At 37.0% G+C, this 16,357-nt stretch overlaps 1 protein-coding gene across 1 annotated transcript in view; it reads left to right on the top strand.

Moving 5' to 3' along the window:
- The window catches only part of vat1 (vesicle amine transport 1), a 33,867-nt gene that overhangs the window by 10,706 nt on the left and 6,804 nt on the right, over window positions 1-16,357 (top strand). The window contains exons 3-5 of the mRNA XM_067413043.1: window positions 4,551-4,721; window positions 7,921-8,010; window positions 13,236-13,477. Of these exons, the coding sequence (XP_067269144.1) occupies window positions 4,551-4,721; window positions 7,921-8,010; window positions 13,236-13,477 (503 nt within the window). The remainder of the gene's footprint in view (window positions 1-4,550; window positions 4,722-7,920; window positions 8,011-13,235; window positions 13,478-16,357) is intronic.

The raw sequence follows: 16,357 nt of genomic DNA, 5'->3' as shown, positions 1-16,357 counted from the left end.
TTTTATCATTAAAAAACTGTCAGGATTTACTAAAGACACAGTAAAAAATTAGCACTGAAAAGGCATATGACCTTATTTATGGGAGGAGAGTATTTAAATAAATCACGCAAGGTGATTTACTAAGGTTTGCACACAACAATTTACTGGCGTTTACGCCATTATTTACCACCCCAAAAAAAGGTCCTTATCCAGATCGGGTAGATTGCACTGGTCATTATGAAAATGATCCGGCTGTGTCTGTGGTCTTTAATTTGCGTAAGTAGCTCACGTAGAACTTTCCATTCCCATCTTATTTAAAAAAAATAAAAATAATGCTAATGCTAGTTTGTTTAGTAAACCTGGCACCAAGTCTTCTAAAGCCATGCAATTCGTTTTTTATGAGGAAAAGTCCAAAATGTGTGTCATTGTTTGTTGAAAATTTTCCCCTCTACCACAGCTGCAGTGTCATTGTAGTGTCTTTTCATGTTGTTATTATTTATAATATACTATTATAGTATTTATTAATACTTTGGATTCAATGCTGTTTTTATTTACATTTTTTAAATTAAGTTTTGGTAAGTTTGTGCTATGTCATTTATTTATTTTTTAATATTATACTTTTTTTAATGATTATTATTTTGTTTCGTTTTAGTGTTAGTAGGGCCCTATGATTTTTATTTTATTTTTTTCTGGATTCATTCCCTGAACTTTTTTTTAAATAAAATTAAATGTAAAAAAATTAAAAAATAATTTTTTTTTTTGGACCTATTCATCGAAATCATGAACCGTATTCAATTTAACAACATTTAATTTTAATTCAATGGTTCACAAAAATTATACGTTTAGGGCCCTAAGAATACATTTTATTTTATTTGATACCAAATTTAGTTTTTAAGTTTTCTGGAATTCATTTTTAATGGTTTTATTATTTTATTTTATCAAAAAGCATGTCTAATTAATTGAAAGGATAAAAACAACAATTCATTAATTTATTAAAAAGACAATTTAATTTCTAAGAAAAGTTGTATTTATTTTTTTAATTTACCGTTTTTAATATTTTCTTTATCAATAATAACACTTCACAGCTGCCAAGTCTTATTTGCACTTTTACCTTTTTTAAACTGGATGTGATATAACTTTTGAGTGAAATATTCCTTTACCTCGTATGCCACATCTCAAAAATTCTAGTTTCTCGACTCCCCTGTCAGTCTAGACATTAAAATGTGATATAGTAGCAACTTTTGGATTTTATAAACTACCAGAACATATTCGAGTAGAGCACAGCCTCTTCATTGTGACTGCGCCTCCTCATGCCACATACTGCACCATTATCTGTCTGATTGGTGTCACTCACTTGAATTTGATTGACCAGTCACTAGCTGTTTTATTTAGTTTGCTGGAACTTTTCTCTGATTTGAGATCCGTTTTGAAGAACTCAAGAACCAGATTCCGATAAAAGAAGCTGTTTATAAAATGTCTCAAATTTGCAACCTCCACGTTTAAATCCTGTCATACAACTCACAGTGAAACAAGTCCCGCTGTCTCTCTGTCCTCTATTTGCACTGAGGGTGTGGGCTGAGTGCTCGTATGTTGGGAATCTGCAGAATTCCTCTGTGTTTTGGGGGAAAATTCCCTCTCGCTAGAGGAGGGTGATATTGGGAGGGCAATATTGTTGTGGCCGAGATTGTTGGCTGCCAAGTCTCTGTGTGTGTATGAATGTGTGGATAGAGGGAAACATAAAGAGTTCACTGTGTGCGTTTCACCCTCGTACGCCCTTGTGTAAAACGACCTGATTAGATGAACATTCTGCTTAATTTTCTTAAATAAAGTGCCACACAAAAATGCCACACAATCCTGAGCGCAACAAATGGAATTAAACTGGAGAATCTGCTTATAGCTACAGATCATTTATGTTCTCTTGCTCTGAATCTCTCACTCTAAAAAAAACAAAAAACAAAACCCTGAGCCAGTTTTATCAGTATGTCTTATATTATTTATATATATATATATATATATATATATATATATATATATATATATATATATATATATATATATATATATATATATATATATATATATACACATATATATATATATATATATATATATATATATATATATATATATATATATATATATATATATATATATATATATATATATATATATATATATATATATACTTATATTTATTATTATTATTATTATTCACAAACACTTTTGTATAGATTAATTTTGAATTACGGGGTTGGCAAATGACATATGGTCTGGTCCACAGTCCACACTGCAGCTTACTCTGGCCAAGAACTGCTCACTTTGACAGAAAGAGACCTTATATGAAGTGACCAACTACACTTTTTGTTTTCCATGCTGTTTAGAGGTGGGTTTATCTGAAATATGCCATAATAAAAAAAGACTAGTGTGGACAAGAAGAGTATTTCAAATAAAGACGCTCCCTTAACACTTAACTGTTTACCACAATTTCCATGGTAAACATAGTTACTGTTGGAAACAATTGTTTTTAATTAATACAAATTTCTGTTGTGGTGTTTTTTTTATTTATTTTTTATTATTTGATCAAAAATACAGTAAAACGGTAATATTGTGAAATTGTTTTTTTTTTTTAAATATTACAATGTTAAAATTTTACTACATTTTAATGATCATCCAGAAATCATTCTTTTGCTGCTCAAGAAACATTTAATTATTATTATCAATGCCTAATATTTTTGTGGAGATATATCATTTTTTCAGGATTCTTTAAATAGAAAATTCAAAAGATCGGCATTTATTTTAAATGGAAATCTTTCGTAACATTCAAAAATGTCTTTACTGTTACTTTTGATCAATTTAATGCATCCTTGCTGAATAAAAGGTTTGATTTTTTTTCAAAATAAAATATGTATAAAAAAAAATAGACCTTCTGGGGTCCGAGGTAATTTTCCATGCTTAAAGCCACTCCTACATAAGTGAAGTTCACACCAAAGATTTAGCAAGCACGTGAGACTGAGTTAGGGAGAATAAAGTGCACATATTTTTGAAGATTACTAGATATGAGCACACGTGAACGGTTCATTTTGTGTACGTTTGTGTGTGTGTGTGAGGTTAAGGGGATCTCTTGGCAGATCTACCGCAGGTCTTGTGATTGGACTCGGAGCTCGGTGGTCATGGGGCGGCCTGGCACTGCACCCCCCTAACGAGGTCCAGGAGACAAGACCAGAGAGACAGCAGGTTAAAAAGCACAATGTGAAAGAGATGTGTGTTCTCATGCATTGTGAGCTCTCTGACACAGAAAATGGCGGCCCTGCTGTTTTCAGAGAAACCAACTCTTCCTAAGTCGCCATGGCAACACAAACTTCATTCAATGCCGGGTGAATGAGCGAGAGGAAGAGAGGGCCATTTAATGAAGTGATGGGACAGAAGATACTGTATATGAGCATTACATGAGCTTAATTCAGTGTCAGTCCTCAATGAACTCTGATCCAGTTACACAAATTGTGTTGACTACATCAAGAGCTCAACCATTCAACATTGCTATCAGTGTTATTATAAGAATAAAATATGGAAATATACGTTTATCAAGAAAAATAAATGATTTGGTCCCAAAAAAGATAGACGGTACTGAGTTATATTTATACTAAGTTATAATATAGTTAAATTTATTTTGATAAAGTTTCCACACTGTGACTCATTCTGGCAAACATTTATATTTTAATATATGCTGTTATTTACTTCAAATAAAAATTAGAATTTCTGAAAAAGAGACTTAATTTTCTTGGAGCCAGGCACTAAAATGTCCTGTTCATGAAAAATGCCAACCAAAAAAAAGTGTGTGTGTGTTTGCAAGTGCAGTTCCTCACAATCCGAGGACACTTGATCACATTTTATAAATATCACTATGTATGTGCGCTCTATTAATTCTGTCATTAGATAAGCTTTACCCTTTATAGGTTCATGCACTAGTGACCTTTTAAGACACTGCTCTGCCTCTCTTTTAGAAAAACACATGCAATACACAGTTCCATTTGAGATTAAATAGCTCTGCTCACAGTCTATATCAGATGTAAATGGCATCTTCTAGACATTAGACCCCAGACAGAGCTCATGATTGGTGACCTGCTGTCCTGGAGCCCTGACTCTGTCTTGAGGTTAAAGCTTTTAACAAAAAATACTATGCTTTGAAATGTTTTTCAGTAGTAATGGTAGCAGATTGTTTACACAAGTAACTTTCAAGCTTTTAGATGTTCATGACTCTGAGTTTCTTTCTGATTAGTTCTTGTTTCTCCAGAAAAACAAAAGGCATCAGAGTAGAAACACATTATAAAATCCATTAAAAATGGGTCAAAGTTATCTGCCCTTGAAACCACAAGTTTAACAGGGATAATGGGTTTGCTACAATGGTAATGTTTGTGCATGTGTGTGGGTGGCTGTTTTTCTTTAAGGTCAGATGGCTGCATTGAATTTTGTCCTCTTGTACCCTTTGCTTACATGCTTCTGCTTTTGTTTTGAGGTGGAAAATGCTGAACATACTTTTGTGTTGAGAGTTGTTGTTTTTGTTCCCTCTCTAGGTGGAGTAGGCATTGCTGCCACTCAATTGTGTAAAACTGTGAACGATGTCACAGTGTTTGGCACCGCATCAGCCAGCAAGCACGAGGTCATCAGCCAGGGCGGAGTAACGCACCCCATCGACTACCGGACACGTGATTACGTAGAGGAGATCCGTAAAATAAGTCCCAAAGGTAAGCACAGACACATCAAACCAGCTTTTAAAAATGCAGACCATGCTAAAGTTTGGGGGCAACAAGTAATTTATTATTTTTTTAAGAAATTTATAAGAAAGGGCACATTAAATGTATCGAATGTTAATGCTGTATATTTTTTGTTTTTAACATGACAATTTTTGTCATGTTAGCAATGTGAACAACACGGATAATATTTTGGTGACACAAACCACATATCATGATGCAGAAAATAATGCAATGAAGGGGTGACACACTAAAATATCAAAACAGAGTGCAAAACAGACACAACCACCCCCACAAACACAAATATATGAACTAGCATGACCATAACAGAGCTTGTTTTGCAAATGTGTAAAAAAAAATTAAAAAAATAATTACGGTAAAATTGTGATACAACATACCTGTTATTTTTTTAACATTTTTAATGAATTTTGATGTTATGTGTAACAAAAGGGTCCTCTGTGTTCAGGTTTTAATGTAGCAAAATTAAAGCGAAAACTGACACTTGAAATCAACATTTAAAAAAAATGCTTAACTTTGACAAAAAGTAGTCTTTGAGAATGTCTCAGTATAAATCCAAATCCACTTGCTTAAACACGCCAGAGAATTAATAAGCTATTTATATATAGTTCTATATAAAGTATAGCTGCAAGCAGCAATACCGGGGCCAAGCGCAACAGAAGCAAACAAGGAAGCTAGCAGCAGACCAACTGCATAAATGAGTAAAAACATTGAGACAATGTAAAGCAAAAATGTTTGGAAAAAAAACCCCCCACATTAATAAATTGTTGTAGCCTATAGAGCCAATTTCATTGTTTATTACTGCGCTAATTTAATTACTACGTTAATAACTATGCTGCACAAACCATCCACCGAAATCTGGCATGTCACATATCTTTGGTCTCGGAAAGGATCCAGGAAACAAAAAAAATTTACTCCCATGAAAATATGTCACCAACACCCAAAGTTATAAGCATTTGAAAAAACTCTGACACTGTTTCAAAACTTCTCGGGCAATGTAATTCAGGGCATCGTGGTGATTACCCATACTGAGTTTCATAACAATCCGTTCATGTGTTCATAAAATACAGCATTATAGCAAATAATTCAAAATGGCCAAATTGGTAAAATTGGATATCTGTCGACTCGGCATGACTCCCCTTTTATGATTTTTGGACAAACGTTTCAGAAGTTATAAATAGCAAAAATAGCCATTTTTCATTTTTCGTTTTTGCTGTGCCAAAACGCAGCATGTTGCCTCAGGTCATGCTTGTGATGAAATGTACCTAGTTTAGTTTGAATATGATAAAACGTTTCAGAGATATAGCCTTAAGTGTATTTTCGCAACCACTACGTAAAAAATTGTTGCGTGTTGTTTGCGAATAGTTGTACGAATCAACTTTAATTTGATAACTTTTTGTTTGCATGGACTAAAGATAATCTGGTTCAGTTTTTATGAAAATCGGACCAACGGCCTAGAAGTTTGAAACGGTAGGTTTTTCGGTTAATTTAAAATAGCAGGAAATTGTACATAACAGAAATGGCGGCTTGAGACCGGAATAAAAATAGATTTTTTTTTACCCCTTAGGGTTTAAAAGTTATTAGCATAAACATAAGTGCAAACTTTGGACAGTTGGTGGCGCTCGAGGGGTTGAGTTAGAGACTCCAAATTTGCTATAGTAACAGTTAGAGACTGTCCTCTATTTGTGTGCCAAATTTCATAACTTTCCGCAAGCGATTCTATGAGAAGACGGAGAAGAAGAAATCTACATTTAAAAGATTTTAAATACCTTATCTATTTTATCATGGAATACTGCTTTAATTTAATTAAAAATATATTTAAATATTAGAAAAAAATATATATTTTAAGTATTAAATTCTAAATGAGAATCAAAAAATATTATTGGGAAAAAAAAATACATAGGGCTTCGGTCACTTGTGAAGAACAAGGAAGAAGCCAAGTGTGACCCCTAAACGAAGAGGACCAGCGGGTTAATAAGCAGCAAATCAGCATATTAGAATGATTTCTGAAAAATCATGTGACACTGACTGAAGAGTAGTAATGCCGAAAATTCAGATTAGGCATAATCTTAAACACAACATCTGCTGACTAATCACCACACATCTTTTTCAGTTTGTTCTGCTTTCTGTGCTATGTGGGCAAATAGTCTAGTAAATATACTACTGATAAAAACAGAATGGAAAGCTAACATCAAAAGTTTAAAGCCTCCTCCAAGATGTCTAATAAATCGTTCTGCTTTGAATTGCTTTAAACTTGAAATCAATCCGTCCACTCTGCCTTCCACATTTGTGTTTTTGGTTATGTATCTGATGTGTATATTGAGGTTTTGTGTATGCATGTTTAGTCAGGTGTAACACTTAACACGAAGGCTGATAAAATGTTTACTTTATCTTATCACAGAAATAGACAAACAAATTCCTTTATTCTTGTTTAACTCTTTTCCCTGACCGTACATTTTATTTGATGTACTCCTCTGACCACAACAATCTTAGAAATTTAGAAACACTATCACATCGAATAAATTCCACTCCTGGCAAGATTTGAGCAGCTTTAGCACATAAACTGTTTTAGAAAATTTGAAACACTGAGGTGCTACACTTGAACTGATAAGACAAGGCCATCTGCAGTATAAGACAGAGATTCTGAAACTGTGGCAGCATGCACCCAAAAAAAGAAGAAAAGAAAAAAAGACTATAGACAATGCAGTAATTACTTTTCTGAGCATGTTGTCCTTTAGCTGTTAGACTGTTGGTTAAACAGTCAACATGCATTTCTAGAAAAAAGAAAGAAAAAAAGAGACAAAAAAAGGATTGAGTATTGCTTTTGAAAACTGTTGTGCTGCTTAATATTTTTGTAGAGAAACAATACATTTCTATCAGGATACTTTGAGAAAGTTCAATAGAAAAGCATTTATTTAAAATTTAAATCTTTAGTAACAATGGATACATCTTTAATCCTTGCTTAATACAAGTATTCAAGTAAAGTAAATTTCTTTCAAAAAAATCTTACTGACCCCAAGCTTTTTAATGGTGGTGTATATTTTTGCTCCAGGCATGCAGTATATCTTGTTAATGACAAATGAACACTCTGAATTTGACTTGTAGATACAGAATTTATAAATATAGTGAAATGATTTGATAATTCAGTATCTGTCTTTCTGCCTGTGTGTTTCAGGATTGGATATTGTTCTGGATCCTCTGGGAGGCTCTGACACCCACAAGGGCTACAACCTACTAAAGCCAATGGGGAAGCTCATCAGCTACGGTGAGCCACGAGGGACACTCTGAATGTCAGCTTGCATAGATTCCACTTGTTTATAAGTTTTCATATTACTTCGACCTAATACTAGTTTCAAAAGTAATGTCCAATCTGAGGTTTTAATTAGCCTAGAAATCTAGGCACCCTAACAGCAGCCAATCTATTGTCCCATGAATGAAGTCTAGCAACTCTCAATAGATTTGTGAGCTGGAAAAAACAAACTCTGGTCAGGCCAATCACATTGTGTATAGAGTCGGTAGGCGGGGCTTAACAGAATGACAGCAGAGTTGTGGAGGTTCCGCGTCTTTCGAAACGGCTTTTGAGAATTTCTAACCCTAACCCTTTTCTTTGAGAAAAGAACAGCACTGAAGTCATTCTTAAGAAGGGAAGATGTGTTATGAGTTTTGCCGACCGGATACGGTAAAAGTTAAATCTATCAACTAGTTCCACTTCATGTTGCTCTGGTTGGTTGTAGCGCTATCCTATCGCATGCAGAGGGAGTTTGAAAGCCCTGTCAATGGTGAGTTCCCAGACAAACATCTTCATGTGGGTCTGGCTTGTCAGGCTAGGTTTTAATAGTTAAGTTGAACAAACCCCAGTAGGCGCATCTGAATGGCTTGAAAGTGGAGCAGGGGTGTGCTAAACCCACACAAAAAATATGAGTCTGCTACTGCTCCATTGGGCTGTGATTATGGGGCGTGTTTCAACCGAACCAGGAAAAACCCAAGGGGGTAATCTAGCACTCGGAAAGCGTTCCACCCATAGAGGTGGCCATTGCTAACCAAGCCATCACCTGCTGTTAGCATCCCATTGACTCCCATTTATTTTTGAGTCACTTTGACAGTGAATAACTTTACATCTGAGGCGTTTAAAGACTCCATTTGTCCATTGTTTATTTCTAAAAAAACACGACAATGTATAAAAGGCTCCATTACCTTGTATCTTACACTATCGCCACGTAGAAACTGTTTTTGTAAAAATAGGCTAACGATTGCGTCATAACCAACGCGACTCTGTCGCACGGTTGAGAAATTACCGTATAGACCTGAGGAGATGCTCAGAAGCAATCTTTTACTGTCTATGAGGCAGTTGGGGGGACGTGGAAACATAAAGTCTGATAAAGTCAAGGGAGAAGAATGGGGAGAAGCCCATAGTGAACCAAAAGTATTTAAATAACGTGATTCAGATTTCACTTTCCAAAACCACTAGAAGACCTACAGCTGTCAGACATCACATCTACGTCGTCAAGCTCAGTCTGAGCCTGCGCAGTTCGCTCAGCCATCAGGAAGTGAGTGCCTCCTGATTGGCCTCATTTTCGGCCGTTGAAGTCAATGGGATAGCTCTGTCCATTTCTTTTACTGTCTATGGAATAACCTCAATTGGATAGACCTACAACCAATCAGAGCAATGGAGTAAGTGATGAGCCACACATAGTTGTAAACAGAACTCCACTGCACGCACGCTGGAAGAAGTAGCAGAAGAAGATGAGTCTAAATTATCTTTGTGTATCCTGAAATTTCTTTTACAACATCAACAGAGTTACTTACCAACACAATTGTCTAAACAAGTTCTCCATTTAGAATTTGAACAAATTCAACCCAAGCGTCAATTTGGTGACGTGGATGATTGCGTTACTGTTGATCATCTGTCCATCATCGTAATAAGCCCGCCCTGACAATTTGATTGGTCCTAAAAGCTCCGAGTGTAGTTGCTCCACAACCGATCAAGTCCAGACTGAACTTCCTGACCTCAAATGTTGTGGGCAGGGTTAAGTTTGGCTAGCATCCAGGCTAGTATTTTTCTTTTGTTAGCTGAAAGTTATGGCGTGGCACATTATACACTCAGAACGCTTCAGCCTGTAGCGGAAAAGCAGAGGCTGACAATTACGCGAAATTTGTGCTATCAAGGTGCAAATAAAAGGGAGGTTAATGTATCTTCATGTATATGCATCTTTATATTTACATGTAAATACGAATATTAATTTTTATAGTTCTGACTTTGATTTTAAAATGTAATTTGGTTGCCACTAAAAGGGGGTCATACCCTGAGAAGTTGAAATACGCTAGAAAACTTGCATTTATTGCATGGATGGAGGAAGAACATAATGTAAGTGTATGAAATACATAGTTCAGTTGAAACGTCACTCTCTTTGGTTTGCTGTTAATGCTGTTAAACTGAATGTGCGAGGCAATGAGTGGTTTATCTTTCTACACATTTTGCTGTTAAAAACATGAGACGCATGTCAGTACAAGTCTGACATGAGAGACTTTTTAAAAAAGTAGAACTTATTTTAACTCGAGTGCCGCATTTTAGAACATCACGCCATTCACCAGAATGTCGCAACTGTCAAACATGTCCGTCTAGTGCGTTTACATTTGAAAACAGTGGGAAAGTAGTGCAATGGGGAAAATAGAAAATTGCTTTTTGTGTGACCCAGCACTTAAAGTTGCATTCACTGGACAGTAGAAAACAGAAATGCATTTTGTGAAAATTCGATAACTGTCATTTCATGGAGAGCTGTGATATAAAAAGCCCAGTATAAATACGTTTTAAAGAATTGTTAAGAGAGAAAATCTATCATCTATCTACCTAACTATAAAAAAACTTCCCACCCAGGATATCTGCCTACACTTAATTAGCTGCCAAGAACCAGGCCTGCTTGACAGTGACGTATTACAGTAAATCAATTTTAGAAACACAATAACCGGAACAAGATCCCTTAAACAACATGGCGCCCTGTAGTCCCACCCAACTGTCTTTGTCCCTCCATGTCTTTTTCTCGCTCACTCTCTTCCTCTATCCTGCCTTATCAGAACAATGGCTTCTCTATCTGACACAGAACCCAGAATGTGTCCGAATGTAACAGACTGGGTCAGGTCCAAATCACAGGCCACCTCAGAGCTTGCTTTGTGTGAATGTGTGTGCAAGAGAGGCAGAGAGACAAACAGAGAGGGTTGTCATTGTTTTGTGTACATTTCCCCCTTCTCTAATGGTACTATAGAGTGTAATTTACTCTGGTATCCTTTGTCTTCCTAAATGTGTAGCATTCTTATCTTATTCCATGTTAATACGCCACCTTTGAAGAGAACAGAAAAGAGTAATGTTCAGACTGTTGAAAATGAAAGAGAGGACATGTATGAAATGAAGAGGATAATCGTCCGGAGAGACGCTGAAAAGGGAGAAAACGAGTGAGGGAGTGACAGACATGGGAAGCGACGCGAGAGGATGTGCGGACAGTGAGCAAATGAAGACGGGTCAAAGAGTGCAGTGTTGGAAAAGGGGGGAAAAAAGCGAGAAGGAGGGCCAGATAGGCATGTCGTTCCTCTGTAAATGAAGAACGCTCACTGTGGGAGCCATTAAGCAGTAATTCACCCATCGGTCAACCGCACACACATTTTACATGCAGAAAACTCACACACATACCTATTCATGCTCAGGGAACATACTCGCAGTTCAAACGTCTTGCACATGCAAATACATTTTTATGTGTGTGAGCGGTTAAGTCTTTTGTATTTGTAATGAATAATATTATATTTTGTCTAAGTTCCAAAGTATAGAAATACATGTTAGTATTTATCTCACTGATTTATCTATTACAGGCATTGACATTGGCACATGCTAATTTAAAGGTCCCATGGCATGAAATTTTAATTTTAGGAGGTTTTTCAACATTAAAAAGATGAGTTCCCCTAGCCTGAATATTGTCCCCAAGTGGCAAGAAATTTGGATCTGTGTAAAGCGAGTTCTGGCTGTCTTTCTCTGCCTTTGAGAAATTGACAGCCCAGATGAGCTGGTCTTGAATTCTCCTGTTATGACGTCATACCAGGAAAGGTTTCCTCCCCTTCCTCTGCTTTACCCGCCCAGAGAATTATAGTAGCAAATGGATTCAGTTTTTTACAGTCGTTTATCAGCAGCACAGGCTTTACCATATGGATTCGACAGCACCGCCACAAACAGTGAGTAACTGTGTTCATTAATGCCTGATCTGGGATCAGTGAGTTCTGATGTGTAGCTAATCATTCAAGTTCACACAGACTTTCTTTCTAAATTGTTTAATACCGTCAGTCCCGCCGTTGCCTGTCTTGATGCATCAGTGAATCAAGCCAGTGACTAAAACGATCAACTTTGTCGTTTCTGTAAGTAGCATGAGACAAAACTGTTATTTAAATGATTAAACTACAGAGGGCGATCAAAGAATACTCTTTATAATGTTCGGATCGGTCAATCACGCGTATATCTGCAGTGCACACTCTTCCAAATGGCCGCTACAACAGAAGCTCATACTGTATTCATGTCGATGTTGTGTTTGTTGTTAGTTGTGGTGAAATCATTTTGTGAGAGAAATAACTCTGCAAAGTTCACTCGTGTTTCAAGGGGCGTGTCTGATGCGAGACGTCAGTGAAAACACCCACAGTTGTGATACAACAACACAAACAAAAATTAAATACAAACAAAATAAACTCGCCCTCACAACAACTCGGTACAATAACTCTTTCACAGCAATCTTTCCCCAGCTCTCCGTCTCTCTCTGGACTGGCAGTGCTGCTGCTAAGCCACGCCCCTCCGCACGTAATCTAATTTCAAATGCAGATGTCAGCCAATCACAACAGTGGGTGTTTTCACTGACATCTCACAGCAGACACGCCCCTTGGAACAGAGCACTCAAGCCAGAGGCCTAAAATCAGTATAGAATTATTATTTTTTTAATTCTAAATGATGACATTTTTGATGTAAAAACCATACTAACAATATAAGTACACCATTAAAAACATTAAAAAAATAATAACAAAAATCCGTGCCATGAGACTTTTAATAATTTAAACCATTATCCATTTGTTGATTGTCCAACTAAAACATCTAGTTTGCATTTATTTGAGCAAAAATACTGTAAAAAAGCAATATTTTGAAATATTATTGCAATTTAAAATAACTGTATTTAATATATTTTAAAATGTAATTTATTCCTGTGATGGCAAAGCTGTATTTTCAGCATCTTTACCCTAGTCTTCAGTGTCACATTATCCATCCATAATCATTCGGATATGTTGATTTGCGGCTCAAAAACATGTATTATAATTAATGTTGAAAAACTGTTTTTTTACTAGTTAGAATTATTTCATTACATTACAAAAAAATGAAGTACCTGAATACTGAAAAATGGGTTCAAAACCATGATCGTAATGGATTGATGTTTTCTATGTCAACTTGAGTTTTGTGTTTGGACCTTGCAGGTGCCGCAAACATGTTGGCGGGCCAGAAGAAGAACCTGTTTGCGGTGGCTAAGACCTGGTACCAGCAGTTCTCCGTACACACCCTGAGTCTGATCCAAGGGAACCGCTCGGTGTGCGGGTTTCACCTGGGCTACCTGGACTCTGAGAGTGAGCTCATCGCTCAGGCCATGGCCGTGATTATGGACCTGTACAAGCAGGGCAAGATCAAGCCCCGGATTGACTCCACCTACCACCTAGAACAGGTGAATGTCTGATGGGGGTCATTTGAACTGATGTTTTTTTTCCAAAGAACTCCCACATACACCCGAGTGTGGCACAATTCCATTTGGGAGTGAATTTATGCCAGGATGTTGAAATCCATTGAGATTCCACCTTGAGCAGATATGTATATATGCGTGGGTGTTCTTTCATGATCTTCAGCTCAAACACCAGCCATGCCTTGTACTCTTTCCACCCTTTGATCAAGCGTATTTGCTTTGTCCCTCACTCGTACTTTCATCCATCTTTCCCTATTATTTCTTCTTCTGTCTTATCTCCCCTGTTGCTATGGAGACGTCTCTTCCTGCTTACAGTAAGTGACTGTGCATACGAGCTGATGCTTTTTTGATGATCCAGGCTTTCATCAGCTTCATTAGACTTTGGTGTTATTGAAAATTCAAAAAAGAATTCCGACATGCTTTCACATTCAAGTGAAACGCGTATTTCACAAGACTTCATCTGATGGATGAGAGAAGCACTGTTGTAAGTGCTCATTCTCCCTGTCCTTCACTCTCATTTCCTGTCTCATTCTCTTTCCTCAATCTGTCCAAGTCAACCGTCAGGGCCAGGTTGCTTTTCATCGTTGCTAGGAGATGGCTCGCTGTTGCCGTGGCGCTGGTTGTTAGGTAGAGAGGTAAAGGAGAGGTGACCTGGGGGGAAAAACAGAGGGAGACAGGTGGACTGACCAGGGAATAGCTGATATATGAACGTTCAACATTTAAAGAAAATGAATTAATTTTAAGTTATCCTTTATCAACATTTTATAAACTAACTAGTTATAGACCGATATATTATCTGTTATGGAGCCATTTTGACATTACAACTCTATATGCTGGGCTGAATAACAATTATTTAAATTTACGCCTTTTAAATGATAAGTGAAAAATGTATTGATTTATTTATATATATATATATATTAATATTATTAGGGCTGTCAAAGTTAACGCAAATTCATTTTAACGGCACTAAATTTATTCACGCGCGTTAATGCAGCGCATTTTCTGTTTGATCCGTACATAGCCCGTAGTTGGAGATCAAAATAAGCCGTAGACGTAAAGGATGCAGCAGCAGACATTAAAAGGGAAAGAAAATGGTTAATATTAATATTCTAAACCAAAAGTGCAGTTATTGCCTAAAAGCTACCATATTTTCTGTTTAAGCATATTAGACACCAGGTCGAAAGAAAAGTCTGTTCATACTCAGCACATTCTCTGCAGTCCGAGCGCGATGCGTGAATACACTGAAGCTCACTCTCGCTCATTTGTGAGGTAAATCATTGACACATCATCACTTACAGTACATGCGTTATATTGAACTAAATGCATCACAATCGTCTAAAACGAATGCACGGGTTACTTTTCTGAACAGGAGCGATCCCGAATCTTGCGCTGTTCACGTGCATTGAGGCATAGTTCGGCGCGCACACACAAAATATTGGCAGTTCAGGAGCGCGCGTCTCTTAAAGTGGCCGCACTATATTCCTACTTGTGGAATATGGACCTCCTCCGGGCATGGTGTGTTACTGGTGCGCTCAACGGTCCGCCTGACAGCTTTCATATTACCAGTTTTTCATACAAACTGTGCCCTGCTCTTAACTAAACTGCCAGTAATACTACCTTCATTTATATTCTTAAAATGAGAGAAATCCCTGCTTATTCTGAATTTTTAAGCTCCCATTCTTCGCGTGTTTTCGAAGCTTTGATTATGTTTACAGTGTGCAATATAACATGAGTTCATGTTTCGCGTGGAAAAAACCCAGTATTTTTCACACAATTTACTTATCTGTACAGCGCTGTTTCCTCTGTCCTAAAAACGGCCTGAGGATTTCCTTGTTCTATGAAGTCCCTCCTTCAGAAATGCGTAACGAGTTCTGATTAGGCCAGCGCTTCCCGCGCTGTGATTGGACAGCAGCTTAGCACATTGCCCGGAAAGGTCCCGCCTCTTATCATAACGGGTAGATACGACACGCGCGTTCAATGTTATTGCAAAAATGTCTATATAGCCTTATCAATTTGAGTCGGAATCAGACCCGGAGAATATTGAAGAGGATCGATTACAACCTGCTCGGGAAAGACTTTTGCTGGATGTTTCAGAATGGTAAGCTGTCTATTCAGTTTAAACTGATCATTACAAACACCAACAATCGATGGTGTTTGAATGAATTACTACACTTTTATATGCTAAGTTTTTCAGATTAGTTTCAATTACCTTCTGACGTTAGTTAACAAAGCTAAACAGCGTTGCACTTTGTGTAATGAGTTACATAAACTGTTAAACGGACCGACTTAAATAATAAAATACACTTACCGGTTGTGGTCCATATAAACAACGCCTTCTCCAGACAAAGAGGGAACTGCGTCATCTTTTAAGAATAATCTTTCTGCGAATCCGGCATTAAACTGATTGAGATTGAGGAAGCAGTCCTCAGCACAATGTGCTACACATAGTTTTAAATTGTGATTATAATTTTCCGGAACCGAGTTAAACATAAACTGTAGCCATTTATCTTTACGTACAGCATCCGTGGGAAGGCCAAACAAAGGTGATTTGACTCCGGGATGAAAATAACAGCGTTTCAATGGCATGGCGACAAACACACTCTACAAAAACAACGCTTCCTATTCTCGACCTGCGAGAGCAAAAGGACAACGCCCCCGAATTTGCGTGTTCTTGTGGGCGGAGGGTTCGTCAACAAACGGTTTTAGTTGCGTCATTAAAGCAGGAAGTGCAGGGCTGTAGTCCAATCCGGCCGTTTCCTGTAGGCTTTGAAAGGGAACTTCTGTTAAATAAAATATCTCGCTTGGCATTGAACTTTGAGTTTTATAATTTTACAGATATTATTTATGCTCTAACAGCAACATTAC

The sequence above is a fragment of the Pseudorasbora parva genome, chromosome 2 (genome assembly GCF_024679245.1).
Source record: "Pseudorasbora parva isolate DD20220531a chromosome 2, ASM2467924v1, whole genome shotgun sequence".
Taxonomy (NCBI): domain Eukaryota; kingdom Metazoa; phylum Chordata; class Actinopteri; order Cypriniformes; family Gobionidae; genus Pseudorasbora; species Pseudorasbora parva.
Note: the sequence above shows the minus strand (reverse complement) of the source record. Positions and strands in the feature narration are given on the sequence as shown.